Raw genomic sequence first — 20,934 nt, 5'->3', positions numbered from 1 at the left:
AATCTGCAAAGCCATCACTCCAGTCATGAAGAAGGATCCTCTTGTGGAGCCACTCAAAACCATCACCTTACCCTACATTGCAGGGGTCACTAAAAAGATCTCCAAAATCCTGAATAAACACAAGATCCAGGTCCGATTCAACACAGTACATAAAATCTGTGATCTAGTTCCATCTGTAAAAGATGCTGTTCCAGACATACAGTACCCGGGCGTTTACAAACTAAAGTGCCTCTGTGGTACCCGCTACATTGGAGAAACCAAACGACATATCTCGGACCGCATCCGCGAACATAAAGCAGACTTGAAACACGGTAGAACGAACTCCTCTGCCGTGGCAGATCACTGTTATAATTCAGTGGGCTCACATGACATTGACTTCTCCAAGACGGAGGTTCTTTGCAAACCAACCGGCTACCATGAGAGATTCGTTCATGAGGCCATTCACATATACAAGCACAGAGACAATTTCAACCGAGAAGATGGATTCTGGCTTAGTAACCATTGGAAAGATGTTTTAAACCATTTCCGTTCTTAATTAATTGTATCTTACAATCACCTTCAGACCGCAGCTCTTTCGCTGGCATTGACTCTTAATACCTCTCACACCACGGTTAATGGTATGGTTTACAACATGGAGTATAACAGCGCCTCGCAGCTGTCTCTCTCCCCCTCCTCTGTTCCGACCATGGATGAACTCGTCCGTCTGAACGGGGCCCGTAGCTATCCGTGTTGCTAAAGTTGAGGGTAAGAATCCACCCATTTTTTTGCCATATAGCATCGTGATATATAACGACTTATTGTTGGTGGCTTAGTTGATTGGAGAATATAGAGTTTATTGATAACATTGAGGTGATTTATATTTTAGTTTTTTATTGGTTCACTATGTAGTATTCATTATATATTGTATTGTATACCCAGTTACTGTGAATAGCTCAGATGTGTAGGCCTTGACTTCAACATAGCCATTTCTGTGACCAGTCACAAGCTAATCACTCAGTTATTTCAATGCTAAATTCGCCTAGTTATTTCAATGCTAAATTCTCATGTTTGATTTGTACTAGGTGCCTCGGTGAATGTATATGCTCTGACTTTAACATAGCTATTTCTGTGACCAGTTACAAGCTAATCACTCAGCTATTTCAATGCTAAATTCTATGCTAATTCCTTTGTCAAGGGGTGCCTCTGCGGATGTGTATACTTTAACTTAGCTATTTCAATGCTAAATTCTATGCTAATTCCTTTGTCAAGGGGTGCCTTTGCGGATGTGTATGCTTTAACTTTAACATAGCCATTTCTGTGACCAGTCACAAGCTAATCACTCAGCCATCTCAATGCTAAATTATATGCTAATTCCTTTGTCAAAGCGCTTTGTTTCTTCTCACACAGCTTAAAGGTCGTGATCTGAGCGTGGCTTTTTCACTCCAGCGCTGTCCTCCAGACAGTCTCGTCCCTTCACCTGATGAAGGCCGCTTGTGTTGTGGCCGAAACGTCGTGAGAATATTATTGTGTTATTTTATTTTATCAATTCATTATTTTATTCTAATTCTACGTGACTTTACCGAAAGAACCAAAGAAGATGAATCCTTGCAGTCACAAAAGTTTTAAATCGGAAGTTATTGTTGTTCGTTTGTATTACCATTGAGGTCCGTTCTCTCCTGCGCCAAACTAATATAAACTGACTGGGAGCATGTGCTGGATAAATGAGTTGGGTTTTAGATTAAGGAGACATTTTCATGAAGTAAGGCTCCCATACCATGATTTCACAGTGCGCCGTGACGTTGCAGCACTGGCGACGGAGCAATGTAGATTACCTGTTGATCCATCCATTGAGTTTCTATCGTCACGGACATTGAATCCAGTCTATTGATTCCCTCTACAATGAACCACGTAATCTGCCGGCAAACAACGATGTACATAAAATGTATTGCGTGCTAAAAACAAAGGTCATTATAATCGGAATTACAAGTCAAGCTTATTCTAAATCACATTCTTGTCTTAAAAAATATCTTAATATTAGAGAAAAATCCACTATACACACACGAGTACTGTTCACACACGTTCATTACATTTTTGTCATGGTCCATTCTAAAAGCTTGCGACGGCTGCTGAATGCGCACCTATTGAGGCCGTCCAGTCTCCTCGCTGTCGATTCCGCACGTAGTCTGGCAGCTTTCTCTGTGTGCCCACTTAAAACTTTACGTAGCATCGTGCTCACATCGGCCTCTGTAGGACATTCTCATCAACACAGCTGGGCCCGCTGTAGTCGCCGCATTTAAGTTCCTCGACAAGAAGCGTTGGTTGGGCCAGCTCTAGCCCAACCAGTCAGCGGCCAACGCCTGCACTGAAAGGGTTAAAGAACTCCATATCACAATACTTGAGGTGAAGACGTTTGGATAGTGCTTTAATAATGTAATCATTGAACACAGAGCTGATGGGTTTTTTTAACGAAATAAATATCTGTGAATAATTAGTGGGTGGTTTTTCCCGAAAGTTTTTAGTTAGCGTTTTGAGTTGTTAAAAACAGCCGAGTATTGCCCAGACCACAAGGTTGACAAAAAAACATGCACTTTTGCGCAAAGTATAAACGCAGAACGGCGCCCCAGATGACGGCCCCGCGGTCTGTGCCGTGTTCCTTTCCCCCCCGCCATCGTCGGCCCTCTCGCACCCTCAATGTTTGCCCACCACCATCGCTCCCCCACCACCCCTACCACCCCCACCATCATACTACAAGTCTCGCTACAGCCCCCCCACCCCCCCACCGGCTTCTCTAAATAAAACGACTCCAAACCCACTTTGAAGATGCTGCTTGCATGTGCTGGTCAGGGCAGCGGCCCCGGGGACTTTGGGAGTGGGTGGATAAGTGGCCACAGGGACTGTGACGGTTTGTTCTGCATCGAGTTCCCCCCCACCGCCACCGCCCCCGGACGACGCGCGATCGGTTCGATCCACCCGCATTGGGATGTGAAGTCGTCTCTCTAGCTCACACATTGTCTTCAACATTGAAACGATCGGCGTCTTCTCGATGTGAAGCAGTCACTGCCGTGTTCGGAGTGGCAGGGTGGCAGCACAGTTGGACGTACGTCAAACTTCTTTCGTGCCGTACGTAGGCAACTGTGCTCATCAGAAGTGGGGGGAAATTTGCGGCATTTGTGCCTCGCGGCAAAAATGGACCGAGGTTTGAATCCTGCAGTCCGGGAATCGGCATCTGTGTTCGGATGGCAGAAATGTATTTGTGCCGAGCTGTGGTACAGGTATTGTGGTGAACCTTATGGCAGTTTACTGCACCGTTTTAATAGACCTAGGCTGAGAAATTCGTCCAGGTTTGGCTGTGCTCGTTGTGGGGGTTAGAAATAGCCACTTGCAGTAGCCTAAGGCTTCTCACAGAATCACAGTTGCAGCGCTGTTTAGAACGCACCAGGGGTGATCTGTAGAACCTTCTTCTCCAGTAAAGGATTTAGGAACGTGTGGAAATGTCTCCGCGGAGTTGGATTGACGTGCATACCAATGAAGATCGACCGTCGGTGACTGTTAAGCCCTGTAGTGAGCGTCTACAGGAGGCTTCACTCTCAGCAGCGCTGAACCTGCGTGTAGCCAAAGCCTGGCCAACACCTCATGAGTGCTTGCTGCGGGCTCTCGCTCAGGCCACACGATGGATGCTTCCTTGGCACCTTAGCACTGTGCCGCTAACGGCTGGTTGTTTGCAGATAAGGCGGTGAGTTGAAGCCCACAGATGCGTCACCTTTTTGACCGTCAGGTGTATCGCAACCAGGCAGTTCGAGCAATAAACGTGCACAGCTGTTAATATTGACTGTAAATACGTGTTGTATTGAAATAAATATGATAGACTGGAGGAACCATGTTTGTATGATGCCATTACGCACACAGTGTGATTCAAATTATTCTCATGCGATTACAATCCCGCACCTACATTTATGTTATTCAAAACTTTAGCAGCTTATAGTATTTATTTTAATACCGTTACAATGGATAGGTTGAAGTGTATAGGTTGCAGTGTTCACACTGTTAGAGCTTATTATGTGAGAGTTAACAGCGTCAGAGTTGAGCAAAGCATCGATCAAGGGCATCAATCGGATGCGTTTGATCAGAGTCTTTGATCAAAGACGTTATCCCATCACGGAACACCACCTTCCTGCGAGGGTGATGCACCCAATTCTGATTCCCGCTATTTGTGGCCGGGCACTACTTTTGCGGGACCCCACACGTCTTTGGAAATAATTGCGATGATCATGTCTGAGCTGAGATGTGAGCGACTAAAGTTTACTTTGTTTCAACATTACTGCGTTTAGGTTCGTAACAGCGGGGCTAAACGAATGCTACTCAAGAGTAAATTGTTTAATGACAGAAATTGTAATCATTTGGGCTGCCCGTGCAGAACAAGTCACCTTCCTTGTCTAGACGCATTCTAAACACAACACTGTCCTTAAATATATTGCTAAAATAACGTCTACACCCGATTCAACATGCAGCTCCACATCGGCCATGGGAAACCCACAGCATGCCCGGAGACAGGAGACCACGAGGGAGACGGCCTCAACTTGAACAGAAAGTTGACAAACTCTCGGATGCCATCACCCAGCTGCTGCAACGCCTGTCGGAAGAGATGCTGCGTCCCGCGGCACCATCCAGGCGAGGAAAGGAAGAGCAGAGCCAGAATCGGAAGCCGCCACCCGCAAAACAGCAGCAGTAGATAGTGAGATTCTAATAGGACCACATTGTTACTTATTTTGATGCTAATCTAAACCACGCACCTCACAGGATGCATTTATTACTCCCAATGCGCATCTACATATAACATACACTCTAGCTCAGTGTAATTCTAATACTACCATAGTGTTATTCTAATAATTTTCAATCGATCCTAATCTCGCACCCCAGAGTTCGCATATCTGACCCCTGGTTCGCAAGGCCAAATGGCATACATACATACTACGTACATACGAGCACAGTTCACATGCACGTACACTATACATACATATTAGCAAAGTGCGATTCTAATATGACCACGGTGTAATTCTAATACTTCTGTAGGGTAGTAGTTAGTAACGTCATGTCACGCTCGCCCTCCGGTATGATGACGTCACGTATGGTGACATCATGCACAGGGGGCGGGACGGTGACATCATGTCCCCCTGGGATATTTAGGTTGGGACCCGTGACGGGTTCGAGGTCGTTGCGGGGAGACAGGAACATGTGAAGTTGCAAGTTGGGACCCAGGGTAGGGGAAAATTAGCACCCGGCTCGGGGAGCCTGTGGGTGTGCTAGGGATCTCCCCAGTGCCCTTCCCCTGGGGTGTGGAGTGTAAGCGGTGAGTGGGCAGTACACAGAGTCGTGTGCGAAGAGAAGTCTTTAATAAAACAACTGGCGCAAGCCCCTGCACGAAGATCTGCCTCCGAGCCGTCATTGACGCCTCAACAACTGGTGTCAGAAGTAAAACCTGTTAAGAAGACGACGACTTACCAAGACGTCTTTGATGGAGGAAGACGGCGAGGGAAGATTCCCCACGTGGCCCCGGGGGTTTGCGGCCCGGTTACCCACTGCCTGGCGGCGTACAGCGGGTCGGGGGCTGCGTCTCCACGCCGCCGCCGACACCTGGGTGAGAGCGCCGCGCAGCACAGCGCCACCCCACCGATTATTTTTATTTTATTGTTTTGCTTGGGGCGGCGGCACTACTCACCGAGCTCCAAGCTGGAGGAGCCGGTCGAACGAGTCGGGATGCCGGGGCCGCGGGGAGACGGCTCCATTGCCGCTGTTCCCGTGCGTGCGGGAAACCCAAAAAACGCTGCACGAGTGGCCGCCATTCACCGCCAATAACATGTCCCCGTCATTTTCTACACCGGCGGGAGGGGATCTCCGGCCATCTTGGTGACGCCCCCGTCTTCTGTTCGAGTCCGGGGGGCCGGTTCGGGTCGCAAGAGGATGCCACGCTCACCGTCCAAGATCTTTCACGGTGTTAAAGTCTCCACCCTGGCGTCCTCTGCTCGTCACAGCCTCACAGGCGAGTCGTGACATGACAATAAGCACCCGGCCCTAAAAAAAAAAATAACTTCACCCATCTCGCGTGCGCCGGGTTGCGTTTGCGCGTGTGTTTTGTTTTAACCTCGCTGGGTTGCGGAGCGTGTTAGTCAGGTTGTGTGTGTGGCGGGTGTCTGCTTTGTAACAGTGGTTGTTGTTAATTACGGCGTCGGGATCGTTATCTTCAGGGGGCAGTTAATGATTAATTTGTTGTCGGGTGTCCCGAGCCCCATTAACATCCTGTGGGTTGCCGTGTTAACGACTCGCGTTGTTACATCGTTTTTGTTGTTGCGGAGTCGCGGTTGTTATTGTGTATACTGTATGGAGCTTCGCTCGTGATTGTTCATGTGTGACTGGGAGAAACTTTGATCGTCATTGTTGCCAAGGTACAGGCCATATGGAGCTTTGTTCGTGATTGTTATCAATTTATAGACTTATGGATCCTTGCTCGAGAGTGTTAACAGTGTATGGACTGTTGGGTACTTGCTTGTGATTATTTACTATGTACGGATTGTCTGGAGTATTGCTTGTGTGTGTTGCCATGTGCGGACTGGATGGAGCATTGCTCCAAATGATTGACAATGTACGGACTGCGTATACTGCATATACTGCATGTACCGCATTGCACGACATCGTCGATTATTTGGACCATTCGGCATTGGATTGATTCATGGGGGTATCCTAATTTAAAACATTTGTATGTGTTGTGATGTTGCAAAATTGCGATTGTGGGTGGAATGACTGAGTGTTGCGTGGTTCTTGAGTTTTGTGCCGAAGCCCCGTGGAAATCCCATGGTTGCGGTTGTGTGGGATTTTTGAAATATACATGACCGGTGCAGTTCGAACTCGCTGGTGGGTTCGAGGGTGCCCCTTGGGTTCTGTATGGATCAGGGGTGCGTTGGGCTGTGGATTGCCTCCAGATCGCATCGCTCTCTCCGCTCGATTGTGTACAACCGAATGCTGCAATGCGAGTCTTGGAGAGAAATGCGCTTTAAAATTCCCCCCGATACGGCTGACACGTGAAACTGTTCCAATGTAACACCGCGTCGGAAAGGCGGTGGGGTGGTGACGTGGTATTCCCCCCCGATACGGCCGACGCGTGCAACTGGTTGTGACGCTGCGTTGGAAAGGTTGTGGGGTGGTAACATGGAAATTCCCCCCGATATGGCCGACGCGTGCGGTTTTAGGATGGTAGCTAACAGGTGACATGTAATGTCTGTGGTGGTCCTCAGTGAGGGCTGCTGGGACGCAAGCGCGGGAAACCACGAAGATGCGGTTCGCGCGTGCGGTCGCCATTTCTGGGCAAGAGCAGGCATATTTTTTGTGTCATGTCGATTTTATATATACATTTTAAAATGTAGATACTGGAACAACCCTGAAGTGCGACTTCTTTGCCCAGTACATGGGTCGACCCTGAAGTATGACTTCTCGACCCGGGACGTAGACAGACGTCCGGAATATTAATTGGTGTGTGTAGATGGGTGCCTTCTCACCACCTGACGGATGGGACGGTGGCAGGGTGGTGTGGGACCCTGCCATCCATGGGGTGATTGTGTGATTTCGGTTCGATTACCGGTGTTGGTTGTGCATCCAACGCGTCGGAATCTATATATTTTTGTTTTCTTTTCTCCCGCTGGGCGGTATACAATCTTCTCTACTCCCTGGGGCAGGGTGGCTGTCGTGTCCGACATGCTGAGGCGCGTTTTATGGTGCTGTGCCTCAGGAGGTTGGGTTCTCCCTCTCATCACAGATTTCCGGCGCCTGCCACGCTTGGAGTCACCGGTCGTGCTGACCGGATGTGGACTTGAAGGTGGAGTGGAGCGCCTGTTCGTCACTCCTGCTCTACCTGTTGTTCTCCGAAGTTGGACTTGAGCCATGCAGATGGACCGGCCACACGGACACGCTCTAAGACACCGCGGTTTTCTGATTGATGCGTGTCTGCCCGTTCTTGCGTGTCGGTTACCATTGTTGTTACATTAATGTCTATCTATCTGGGTTGCCGGGGCTCCACTTTTGTAAGGGTTGCAGCCGGGTCGGCTGATTTTTTTTCACGGGGAGGTGTGATGTATAGTAGTTAGTGATGTCATGTCACGCTCGCCTCCGGTACGATGATGTCACGTATGGTGACGTCATGCACAGGGGGCAGGACGGTGACATCATGTCCCCATGGTTACGGATATATTCAATTGTAATGTATTACTTGGTCTAAAATAAACACACAAATGTACTCAATACAGCTTAATTAGGTAAACCGCATGCAACATTATTTTTCAGTCATTCCGAGCTCTCGGTTTGACTCTCGAGCCACTCCATTACATCCAGCCATCTCTCGGGATCCAACTGCATGGGATCGAAGGTGGAATCTTCTTCAGGTTTCATTGCAGCACCTTGAAGTTCAACGTTTGATTTCAGTTTCCTATCATCGTGGATCTTCTGATGCCTGTTCAGTTTTGATGACTGTGCAAATGCCTTTCCACACACAGAGCATGGGAATGGCTTCTCGCCCGTGTGTGTTTTCTTATGGTCTTGAATAATTAATGACCATGCAAAAGCCTTCCCACACACAGAACATGGGAATGGCTTCTCGCCCGTGTGTGTTTTCTGATGGTCTTGAAAAATTGATGACCGTGCAAATGCCTTCCCACACACAGAAAACGGAAATGGCTTCTCGCCCGTGTGTGTTTTCTGATGAGCTTGAAGAGTTGAAGAATGTGCAAATGCCTTCCCACACACAGTACACAGGAATGGCTTCTTGCCCCTGAATGCGTGGGGCTGTGGAGAGTGTTTCTGCGCCATGTGAGCGTCGTAACAGTAGCTGTGTAATGGAGTCAAAAATATGCTATCGGCCGCAAGTATGTTTAGCGTTGAGTTTTGATTTTGTTAACTGCTAATACAAGAATGACACTCGCGTCGAATACAAGAAAATCACGCCAATTTGACGATGAACATGTTTAAAGATTATCCATTAAAATAGATTCACGGTGTATCGATGTCAGGAACCCGTCTGAAGATGTCCACACTAACTCTCCCGAAGCAAAGTCGCCTGTCTGTCGCCACGCAATTGTGCTCGCCAGGCTGCGTTGTCTCGTGGTAGAAGGGCGATCAGCAGAACGACGAGTCGAGCGTCCAGCCTAATCAAGTTTCCTCTCGAAATGGCATTGAGCTCTGCTTCTGAGCCGCCTTATAACTCCCCCCTAGAATCCAATCCTTTGTCTTTAAGGATATTAGCATTCGATTGTTAATTTTGAAGGTACAATCCGTATGTCTATTAACATACCGAAAGGTAATGTGCCCATTGTGCTTCATGCCTGAATATGTAAGAGCATCTCAGTGTGTAATTGCGCACTTATTTTGAATAAATGGGATTAGCGCTGGAAAAACACGTTCCCCATGTCCTCGATTTAAAGTGAATGCAGTCCCGTGGAGTTGCCCACACCCGCCGAGCTTCAGGAGTGAGCACGTACAGAAGCATTGTGACCACATTTGCAACGCAATCACTTTAACATCAGTAACCAAAATCCGATCTGGTACATGGCCTCCGCTTGGTCTGGTCTGTATCCATCATCACGCCGGAGACAAACAGCGAGTCATGGTTCGGCCAGCCACCACCTCATTTGCCGCAGCGACTTTAATAGCTGCTGTCAAACAACACTGTCACCAATAGTGGTTTATGGGTTAGGGTGTTAAGCGGACAATCAGTCGTTTTGGTCAAGGCGTATGGGATAATAGACACCTCTGTTATCCCATAAACACAATACACGGCAGCGGGAAGGCTGCCTTGTTGGGGAGATGTAGTTTGTTTAAGGAGCTGTGACTGGAGGTAGGCGATGTGACTGGGTGATCACACGGATTCCGAAACATAGCAGAGACGATACGATCCACTGCGCTCCATCTCCCTACATGGACAACGACATTGTGGTGCCGCAGCAGCGGAGCCCTCCTGCCGACTCCATGGCCTCGACGCCGCCACCTCCGAGCGACGGGGCCGACGCTGCTCTTCCCTCACCACCCCCCACATGAACACACACACACCCCCACATAGAGCCCCGAGGGAAGGTCACCTGGCCGACAGGTTTTCCCCCAGAAGCCCTCACATGGGACCAAACTTTACGGTTTCCTGCGACCAGGGAATTGGGCGACCTCCCCCGAGGCTAACGTGCACCGCGGCGCCGTGACTTGGGTTGTAATCATGTGGCAACGACGGGGCTGCTGAGCCAACGCGGATAGAAAACACCCACAACACACACGGGTCAGCAGGCAGGTAGAGGGGGGTACGGAGTCACGAACGGCGGGAAAAACAGGGCCGGTCCTCTGATTGGTGGGACAGATGCGCTTGTTTAGAGGGTGAAAAGCGGACGTCTGAGAGGGCACCGGTCCGGGGAGAGTGGCGGGAAATCCGAGCCACCTGATTGGACGGGAGGCCAGCAGATCAGCGCTCATTTATCTTTGATGTAGAGTACAATAAAAAGGGTAGAGAAGGTAGGGAGAGTTAGTTCGTGTTCTACTCAAGCCAGCACTTGGGGCGGTCGACTTCCCATCCACTCGAACGTCCGTGTGACGAGTCGAAGTGCAGCGAGGATCCGACCTAGCAGCTCCGTACGAGTCGAACCGTGAGTTCCCGAGAGTAAGATATCGAGGCCATTGGGAGATTGTCTTAGGAGAGTGATTTGAAAGAGGCGATACAGATCGGGTCTTAGACCATCGGGAGATAGGTTAGACCTGCCCTGCTGACTCAAACTGACTCTGGTAATTTAGCCTCGGACTCGCTGAGAATAAACTGCTGGGGATCAATAAACCTTGTCGTGTGGTTTCTGCGAGGGTGGAACGGATGCATGTTGGTGTGCGCCGTGTGTTTGTGCATGAGGGTGTATTTACTCACGTGTTTGCGCTTGCCCATGCGTGTAGCTCGTGGTTAGCGTGTGCATGTGGTGAGCGGCGGCAGACTCGTACCGGGGCACGTGAGATTACTCATACGCCCTTTCGTTTAATGTGTGCGTGAGGCTAACGGGCGGCGTACACGCGAGATTATTCGTGCGACCTTTTGTTTAGCGTGTGCGTGGGGTGAACGGGCGGCGTGCCTGTGAGTTTGTTCATATAGTCCTTTAAATAAATCTCCGAGACAACCCCCCAATCGGCTGCGTGTGTGCGAGTGACGTCCCTGCCCTCTGACCCCCGACCCCGAGTCCCGCGCGCGCGATTTGTGCGTGGCACGGAAGAGGAGCGACGTCGGATTTCGAGTGAGTGGGTGTGATTGAGTGTGCGCGGCGATTATGTGAATTGATCCTAGGTGGCTAAGCGCCAGCCACGAATCATGCCCCGAGGGGCCGCAGCAAAGGGGGGGGGGGGGGGGGAGTCGGTGAGCAGTAACCCTCCCCAGGACACGGAAGAGGGGAGCAGTGGATCCCACGTGAGCGAGGAGCCGGGGGTCAGCCTCTCCAACAACTGGAGCCTGGTTATTAAGCTGCGCGAGCGTACTGGCAGGCTATTATTTATTTATTTTATAGGTAATTGAATTTGTATTGCAGCAAATTACTACAACAGACGAGGCGAGGTACACTGCCGTCATTGTCTTTAAACATCCTCACTTTTGTTTTCTTTCACTGTAAAAACAAAGGACAAGTATGGCCACCCATCATCATCACTCCGTTGTGTCATTGCTTCAGTGTTGTTTGAGGGTGTTTTGACCCCCTCGTCCAAGCTGGCCAAACACCTCGACAGAGGTCTGCTGATGGACCAGCTCTGGGCGCACCCACGTGGTGGACACGTGGTGGACAAGGGTGGACACAGGGTGGACACAGGGCGAGACATGTGGGGTATTGAAAACAAAATCTAATACTTATTTGATGTCAGCAGGTAAGGGCCACCGAGCTACAGAGGTCTGTGCTCGCCGCGCCGCTCAATAAATAATCGAAACGAGAAAATATACAGTGACGAATCACGAGGAGAAAGAAAACAGCGTTGGCTTTTTCGCAATCGATATGCAGACTCCTCACTCTCCCATCATGCTGAGATCTCGGTGGCTACTTTGTCCCAGGCTTGGGAGCCGATTGCAGAGCTCACTCTTGCAGCCCCGCCCCTCCCCGTCGGCAATCACGCAGGGTGGCGGTGGGTGGGGTGGTGAGTGGGGTGGGGGGGGGAGTTGAGGGCAACTGCCAGGTGCGGAACGACAGCCATCTCCATCAGGCAGTGACATCCGCTGACACTTTTGTCCGGGCATGATTGTTGGCCAGGGGCGAGGCTCGTGGGGGGCAACGGCCGACAATCGACCTGGCGAGCGATCGAGCCAGTGGAAGAGTCGGGGCCAGCTTCCCAGCGAGCCGCCGTCACTTGCACGTGTACTCCTCTGCCCTCCCGCTGCACGTGCCGCAGAGCACATGGCAGCACCAGTGGAACTTGCAGTTGCAATTCCACGAGCGCGTGTACTCGCGCGTGTTGTACCCGCGGCCGCAGCAGCGCAGCTCGCAGCCGTCGGCGTGCAGCGACGTGCGGTTGCACAGGCGGCCGCGCGTGCCCAAGCTGCCCGTCAGCAGGTTCTCCTCGCAGTAGTTGGGCGAGCGCTCGGTGAACACGAGCTCCGTGTCGAGAGGCTTACGGTGGGCGCGCGAGCGTTTCAACTTGAGGAAGAGGGGGTAGCGGTAGCGGCCGCCGTGCACCGGCTCCACGTGGACCGCCTCGTCGTACTTGTCCTTGAGCGCGGAGCCCACCTCGCGGAACTTGGGCAGCGTGGTCCAGCACGTCTTGGTGGTGCACGAACCCGACACGCCGTGGCACTTGCACACCGGCTTCATCTTCTCCTCCAGGACCTGGCGCCGAGTGGGGGAGAGAGAGACAGAGGGCGGGAGAGCATCGGCGAGGTAGGTGGGGACAAGTGGACAGAGAGAGACAGAGAGAGGTGAGCGGTGAAGGCATCGCTAACGGCGGCGTCGCTCGTACGAGTGAAGGAGAGGAGGTCAAATGTTTTTGTGTTTCTTACAAAACCGCTGTTGGCGTTGATCCTCTCCGATCCGCTTTGTGCCAGCTAAATGCTGCGGAAGAAATAGGCATTGTGCCGGAAAAATGACGAGAAGAGGTAGGAGAATGGGGGGGGAGAGGCGAGTAGAGTGGGGAGGGAAGGGGTGGGGTGGCGGGTGGAGAGGTCAAGCGAGGGAGTGTGGGTAAGAAGGTTCTGGACGCCTGGGGGGGGGGGGGGGGGTAGAAATGGAGTGTGTGAGCTTGGGCAGAACGCCTCACTAGAAGGGATGACGGCCCTCTGCTGAGATAAAACGATGGAGTGCAGCCACAGGAGGGAACGTGCCTTGTGGGTAGCGCTGGGGTGGATGTTGGTTGTTGGGATGGGTCGTTGTAAGGTGTTGAGAAGAGGGTGGCCCGATGTTCACTCCCTCGCCTGGTCTACAGGAGGTCGTGGATTCCATCCAAAACCCTGACGATACCTGCTGCTGTATGAGTCAGGGTCTCTCATCACCATCATCACAGTGGCTAAGAGATGTTGACTACCTCGCCTGGTATACAGGTGGTCGTGGGTTCTATCCCCACCCTGACGATGCCTGCTGCTGTATGAGACAGGGTCTCTCATCATCATCACAGTGACTAGATGTTGACTACCTCGCCTGGTCTACAGGAGGTCGTGGATTCGATCCCCACCCTGACAATACCTGCAGGTGCTGCTGCTGTATATTTTGGAGACTGCTTCTCTCTCTCCCCGTGGTCGCGTGGATTTTTCTGCGGCTCCTCCGGCTTTTCCAGACTGTTGGGGCAAGTGCTGAGGAAGCGACTTGCGAAGGCTGACACGGCACACGAGGGGGTGGGTGGCCAGCAGCACCACGGCCGGCCGCCTTTGTCTCCCCGGCGCTAGCGATGTTTTCACATGCCGCTCATTTCACGCTGGGTCGGCCCAGGACCAGGTGTTGGGAATCGAACTTTCGGTTATTTGACGTATCCCCCCAAACTATCGCTTAGAAAATATACGGGGTGGCGGTAACAGCGCCCCATTACAATCCGCAGGACGCGTTAAGTGACGCAAACACACTCGGGGGTGACGCATTAAACAACGGACAAACCCGTTTTAATTCAACGTTCACAAACACGCGGGTTGTTTTAAACGCAACAAAAACTCCCGCCGTTGGGATATCGGCAGATTTTTTTTTCCCACCCACCCGTGTCTCCCCCCCCCCCCAAAACCCCCCACCCCACACACACACAAAAAAAACCCCAACGCAACGCATTTCAAAACATTTCTCGGTCAAAATCTTCGCAGGGGAAACGACGACCCCCAAAGAAACCAGAAGGGTGTCCAAGCTCCCTGCGGCAGCGGCTACGCAGCGATGCAACTCGACCGAGGTGGGGGGGGGCTGTGCGGGGAAAACGTCAACCCAAACTTGCAATGTAACCGAGTGCCCCCCCTTTACCGTTTACAACTGAAATGTATTCGTGGTAATTTTTACTGGAAAAAAAAAATGCATTTCCGGCAAATATAAATCTCTTTTTTTTTTCGCACCGCCGTATTCTCCGGATCGTCGTTCCAAGATGCGCGTGGGAAGTTAACTTTGCGGAGTAGTTTCGAGAGAAAAAAAACACAGACCCCCCCCCCACTTCGCTTTTCCACAAAAATACAAGGTTGGTCCTTCCTGCAAAAATGCGGGAAACAAAGGACGTATCTATATATACGTATAACACACACAAAGTACAACAAAAAGAGCGTGTGTTTTACAATGAACGCAACACGGCACACCACGGCGGACCGCAAGACGATTTCCCAGACGACGTCACAAGCCGTCTTGCCGAGCAGGTAGCTCTCGGCATCGTCGTCCGTATCACGAGACACGCTTAACCCACCCGCCCACCCAAGCCGCTTCTCTAAACCACGGCACGGGGTGGGTTCAAAGGCAGCGGCTTGCAACACGGAGGACGCGGGCCTGGCCGCCCCCCCCCCCCCCACCACCCACCGCGGTGGTTAACGGCGGCGGCGGCGGTAGCAGCGACGGTGGCAGTCGTGGTGATAGTGGCAAGTCACGCTCGCGGTCAGGGCCGGATTAAGGCACGGGGGGCTTTAGGGGCCGCAGCCCAGGGGCCTCCGCCAGCTGGAGGGCCTTCCAGAGGTTAAGTTAAAAGTTGTTTCGTTTGTGAATGCTGAATTTTGTTTGTCGTCAGCCTTGTAAAAAAATAATCTTTTTTTTTTTTACTTTGTTTTCCTTTTGAAAATTTTACCGGGGGCCTCACAGTACCTGTAGCCCAGGCGCCTACACAATCTTAATCCGGCCCTGGTTGTGGTGAGCGGTGATGGCGACGATGACGGCGGTGGTGGTGGTGGTGCTACTTATGGCAATTAGTTTAACACGTAGGCTTTCGCGACCAATATCATCCATATTAGAGGCATTTGGGTTAGATCGCGTAAATATATAAATGTGTCATTTGTGGCTTGGCTCTCCAACACACAATCGGTGTGCTGTACTAGTACACTACACTATACACTACTATATACACTACACTACTATACACTACACTACATTATACACTACTATACACTACACTACACACTACACTACACTATACACTCGTGCTGTACTAGTGACGAATTGGCCACGTTCTGTTTACGTGACAACCCTTACTAGTTGGTTGTGTCGGGTGGTGGCGGGTTTAACGACACAACATTTATATATTTACACGATCTAACCCAAAAACCCTCTTTGTTGGCTTATGGCAATGAGTGGGGGATGTTGAGACGATGGCAGTGGTGATCAGCGTCAGTGGTGGTAGTCGTGGTGGTGTCGTCGGTGACTGTGGTGGCCGTGGAGATGGCCGTCGTGATAGTGGTGGTGGTGTCGGCGATAGTGGCGGTAGCGATGGTTCTGTCGGTAGTGATGGCGCTGCCCGGTAGCGGTAACGGACATCAGCCAATAGCCACACGTCAGCACATCCGCACAAAACTACAGAGAGCTCGTGGCCGCAACCTCACTACCACCGTCACCTCCACCGTCACCTCCGCAGACGTCGGGAAAGTTTGCCGATGGACCGTGGTGCAGGTGACGGTGGCGGCGGAGCGACGTCAGGCCCTGCTGGATCCAGTCCGGCAGCTGCACCTCCACCATGACCGCGGGCAGGTCGTCGCAGCTGGATCGGTCACGCACGTGGACACCGTCGGAGGTGCGCCTGTCGTCGAAAGCCATCGCACGGTGGCGCAGCGATGCCGGAGGCGGTGTTGCTTCCGCCACCGGTGACGGTGACACCGTCGGTGCTGCTGCTGGTGGTGGTGGTGGCAGTCGTGGCGATTCCGGCAACGATGTCGGCGAAGCGGCAAAATTCGGCTTCGGAGTAATGGGTAACGGTGGTGGCCGTCGTTTGTGGCGACGAGACTCATCGCGGATTTCCCGGTTTTCTCGATCGGGTCGATGCAGAGGCGTGCCCAATTGGGCGGTGCAGTCTCATCCGAGGTGGCTTCCAGGCCGGCGATGCCACCGCCACCACCACCACCGTGACACCGTCACCACCACCGTGACACCGTCACCACCACCATGACACCGTCACCACCACCACCACCACCACCACCGTGACACTGTCACCACCACCACCGTGACACCGTCACCACCACCACCGTGACACCGTCACCACCACTACCGTGACACCGTCACCACCACCGTGACACCGTCACCACCACCACCGTGACACTGTCACCACCACCACCGTGACACCGTCACCACCACCACCGTGACACCGTCACCACCACCACCGTGACACCGTCACCACCACCACCGTGACACCGTCACCACCACCACCGTGACACCGTCACCACCACCACCGTGACACCGTCACCACCACCACCGTGACACCGTCACCACCACCGTGACACCGTCACCGCCTACGCGACCTCCCGAACAATCGCCGCAGTCTCCGCAACCGGCCCCGTACTCAATCGACGACGGACGCGACAGCGGCGGCCGCTTCGCCGACCAGGGTACCACCGGCGTCACCTGCGACGAGGTCAGCCGCCGCCGCTGCGGCGATCTCCACATCGTCGTCGACGCCTCCGCTTGTACAGTCCCAGTCGACGCCACCCCAGTCGAAGCCACCCCCGCCTCTGCCTCGGCCGGCTCTCCCCGCGTCGAGACCTCCGCCGCTTCCGCCTCCCGCGTCGCCACGGGCGAAGTCGCATCCGCCGGGGCCAGCCGCGTGGCCGCGACGCCCCGCTCCGCCTCCGTCCCTCGGCACCGTCGCTCCGACGCACCCCTCCGCGGCGGCGTCGTCGCCGCCGCCGCCGCCGTCGCCGGCGAAAACGTCGCTTTCGTCCGGCCTCCGCTGCTCGACCGACGCGGCGTCGGGGAGCGCCCGCCGCCGGTGCCGGCGGCCTGTCGCGCTCGCTCCCGCCCCCTTCTTCAGCGGCGGCTCCGCGGGAGGCTCCGCGCGACCGCCCGCCAGGCCGACGGCATTCCTCCTGTCGTACCTCTCCTGCCCGAGCCTCGCCTGCTCCGCCACCGACGCCCGGCAAACGCGCCCGTCGCGCCGCCGTCCCCTCGCGCCGGGCGCCCCCGGCGCCGCCGCCGTCGCCGGAGCTCTCCCGTCGTCCGAGCGGTTCCTGCAGGGCCGTAGAACCGCCGGCTCGCGCGGGCCGCCGTCGCCGTCGTCGTCGTCGTCGTCGTCGTCTTCGCCGTCCGTCACGAACCGCACTTCCAGGCGGCGCGCGTACCCCATCGCGGCGCGGAAAGCGAGCGGGCGGCGCCCGCAGGTGCCCCGTGTAGAGCGGGGTCAGGAAGTCTTCGAAGGCGGCGGCGCTCGGCCCCGGCACGCGCAGCTGGTTGAGGAGGCGGCACAGGGCGGAGCCGTGCGGCTGGCTGATGAAGATCAGGTCCCCGTCCGCCATCGGGGCCCCTCGCTCGCACCTGGGGGTGAGCGCCGCACACGCGCGGACGTAGAAGTTACGTCGCGACACACGGCGGTGACACTCTCGTGCCCAAACAAGCGGAGGCCTGGGTTCGATTCCTGACTCTGGCACCTCCCGTATTAAATCACTCAACGGGGTTACACGCAGCAGCATCGGCGACGTCATCCCCTACCTGCTGTAAAAAAACCTGGAAGGACCCCGTCCTGACAAAAAAAAGTCTTGGTTGTGAGGCTTTCCTGGGTCAACGAGCAAAATACGAATACACCACACACACCACACACACCACACGCACACCATGCCTGGGCACACACCACACACACCACACACACACCACACACACACCACACACAACACACACACCACACACACACACACCACACACACACCGCACACACCACACACACACCACACACACCACACACAACACACACCACACACACACCACACACACACACCACACACACACCACACACACCACACACACCACACACACACACCACACACACCACACACGCACCACACCCACCACACACACACCACACACACCACACACACCACACACACCATACACACACCACACACACACCACACACACCACACACACACCGCACACACACCACACACGCCACACACACACCACACACACACCACACAAACTACACACACTACACACACACCACACACACACACCACACACACACAGTCACACACACCACACACACACAGTCACACATACCACACACACACCACACACCACACACACACACCACACACACCACACACACACCACACACACCACACACACCACACACACAACACACACACCACACACACACCACACACACCCCACACACACCACACACACACCACACACACACCACACACACACCACACACACACACCACACACACACCACACACACACCACACACACCACACACACCACACACACACCACACACACCACACACAAACCACACACACACCACACACACACCACACACACCACACACACCATGCCTGGGCACACACCACACACACCACACACCACACACACACCACACACACCACACACACACCACACACACCACACACACACCACACACACCACACACACACCACACACACCACACACACACCACACACACCACACCCACCACACACACACCACACACACACCACACACACCACACACACACCACACACACCACACACACCACACACCACACACACTACACACACCACACACACCACACACACACCACACACACCACACACACACCACACACCACACACACCACACACACACCACACACACACCACACACACCACACACACCACACACACCACACGCACACCATGCCTGGGCACACACCACACACACCACACACACACCACACACACACCACACACACCACACACACACCACACACACCACACACACACCACACACAAACACCACACACACCACACACACACACCACACACACACCACACACACACACCACACACAACACACACCACACACACACCACACACACACCACACACAAAACACACACACCACACACACCACAAACACACCACACACACCACACACACCCCACACACACACCACACACACCACACACACACCACACACACCACACACGCCACACACACACCACACACACACCACACACACACACCACACACACTACACACACTACACACACACCACACACACACACACACCACACACACCGCACACACCACACACACCACACACACACACACCACACACACACCACACACACACCACACACACACACCACACACACCACACACACATCACACACACACCACTCACACTACACACACCACACACACCACACACACACCACACACACACCACACACACACCACACACACCACACACACACCACACACACCACACACACACCACACACACCACACACACACACCACACACACCACACACACCACACGCACACCATGCCTGGGCACACACCACACACACCATACACACACCACACACACACCACACACACATCACACACACACCACACACCACACACACACCACACACACACCACACACACCACCACACACACACCACACACACCACACACACACCACACACACACCACACACACCACACACACACACCACACACACCACACGCACTACACACACCACACACACCACACACACACCACACACACCACACACACACCACACACCACACACACACCACACACACCACACACACACCACACACACACCACACACACCACACACACCACACGCACACCATGCCTGGGCACACACCACACACACCACACACACACCACACACACACCACACACACACCACACACACACCACACACACCACACACACACCACACACAAACACCACACACACCACACACACACACCACACACACACCACACACACACACCACACACAACACACACCACACACACACCACACACACACCACACACACAAAACACACACCACACACACCACACACACACCACACACACCACACACACCACACACACCACACACGCACCACACCCACCACACACACCCCACACACACACCACACACACCACACACACACCACACACACACCACACACACCACACACGCCACACACACACCACACACACACACCACACACACACCACACACACTACACACACTACACACACACCACACACACACACCACACACACACCACACACACCGCACACACCACACACACCACACACACACACACCACACACACACCACACACACACCACACACACACACCACACACACCACACACACATCACACACACACCACACACACTACACACACCACACACACCACACACACACCACACACACACCACACACACACCACACACACCACACACACACCACACACACCACACACACACCACACACACCACACACACACACCACACACACCACACACACCACACGCACACCATGCCTGGGCACACACCACACACACC

General features: G+C 53.5%; 2 protein-coding genes across 2 annotated transcripts in view; both read right to left on the bottom strand.

Annotated features, from left to right (window-relative positions):
• Nucleotides 1-12,356: 12,356 nt before the first annotated feature.
• Nucleotides 12,357-16,196, bottom strand: LOC142921548 (protein Wnt-7b-like). The gene is made up of 2 exons (XM_076062952.1): nucleotides 15,981-16,196; nucleotides 12,357-12,836 (listed from the first exon to the last, which is right to left on the bottom strand). The coding sequence occupies exons 1-2, from the start codon at nucleotides 16,194-16,196 to the stop codon at nucleotides 12,357-12,359; spliced, it is 696 nt and encodes a 231-aa protein (XP_075919067.1).
• The window catches only part of LOC142921551 (uncharacterized), a 19,300-nt gene continuing 12,587 nt past the window's right edge, over nucleotides 14,222-20,934 (bottom strand). The window contains exon 2 of the mRNA XM_076062956.1: nucleotides 14,222-17,903. Coding sequence (XP_075919071.1) covers nucleotides 16,936-17,715 — 780 coding nt within the window. The 5' untranslated portion in view covers nucleotides 17,716-17,903 and the 3' untranslated portion in view covers nucleotides 14,222-16,935. The remainder of the gene's footprint in view (nucleotides 17,904-20,934) is intronic.

This window comes from Petromyzon marinus, unplaced genomic scaffold, assembly GCF_048934315.1.
Source record: "Petromyzon marinus isolate PM22_M1 ecotype Great Lakes invasive population unplaced genomic scaffold, UKy_Petmar_22M1.pri1.0 PM_G_Scaffold_82, whole genome shotgun sequence".
Taxonomy (NCBI): Eukaryota; Metazoa; Chordata; class Hyperoartia; order Petromyzontiformes; family Petromyzontidae; genus Petromyzon; species Petromyzon marinus.
Note: the sequence above shows the minus strand (reverse complement) of the source record. Positions and strands in the feature narration are given on the sequence as shown.

Coding starts and splice junctions, on each gene's coding strand:
- LOC142921548 (XM_076062952.1), bottom strand. CDS start 16,196: ATGGCTTTCGACGACAGGCGCACCTCCGACGGTGTCCACGTGCGTGAC. Junction 12,837..15,980: donor GAGGTGACGGTGGTAGTGAG/GTTGCGGCCACG, acceptor ACTCGGCGCCAG/GTCCTGGAGGAGAAGATGAA.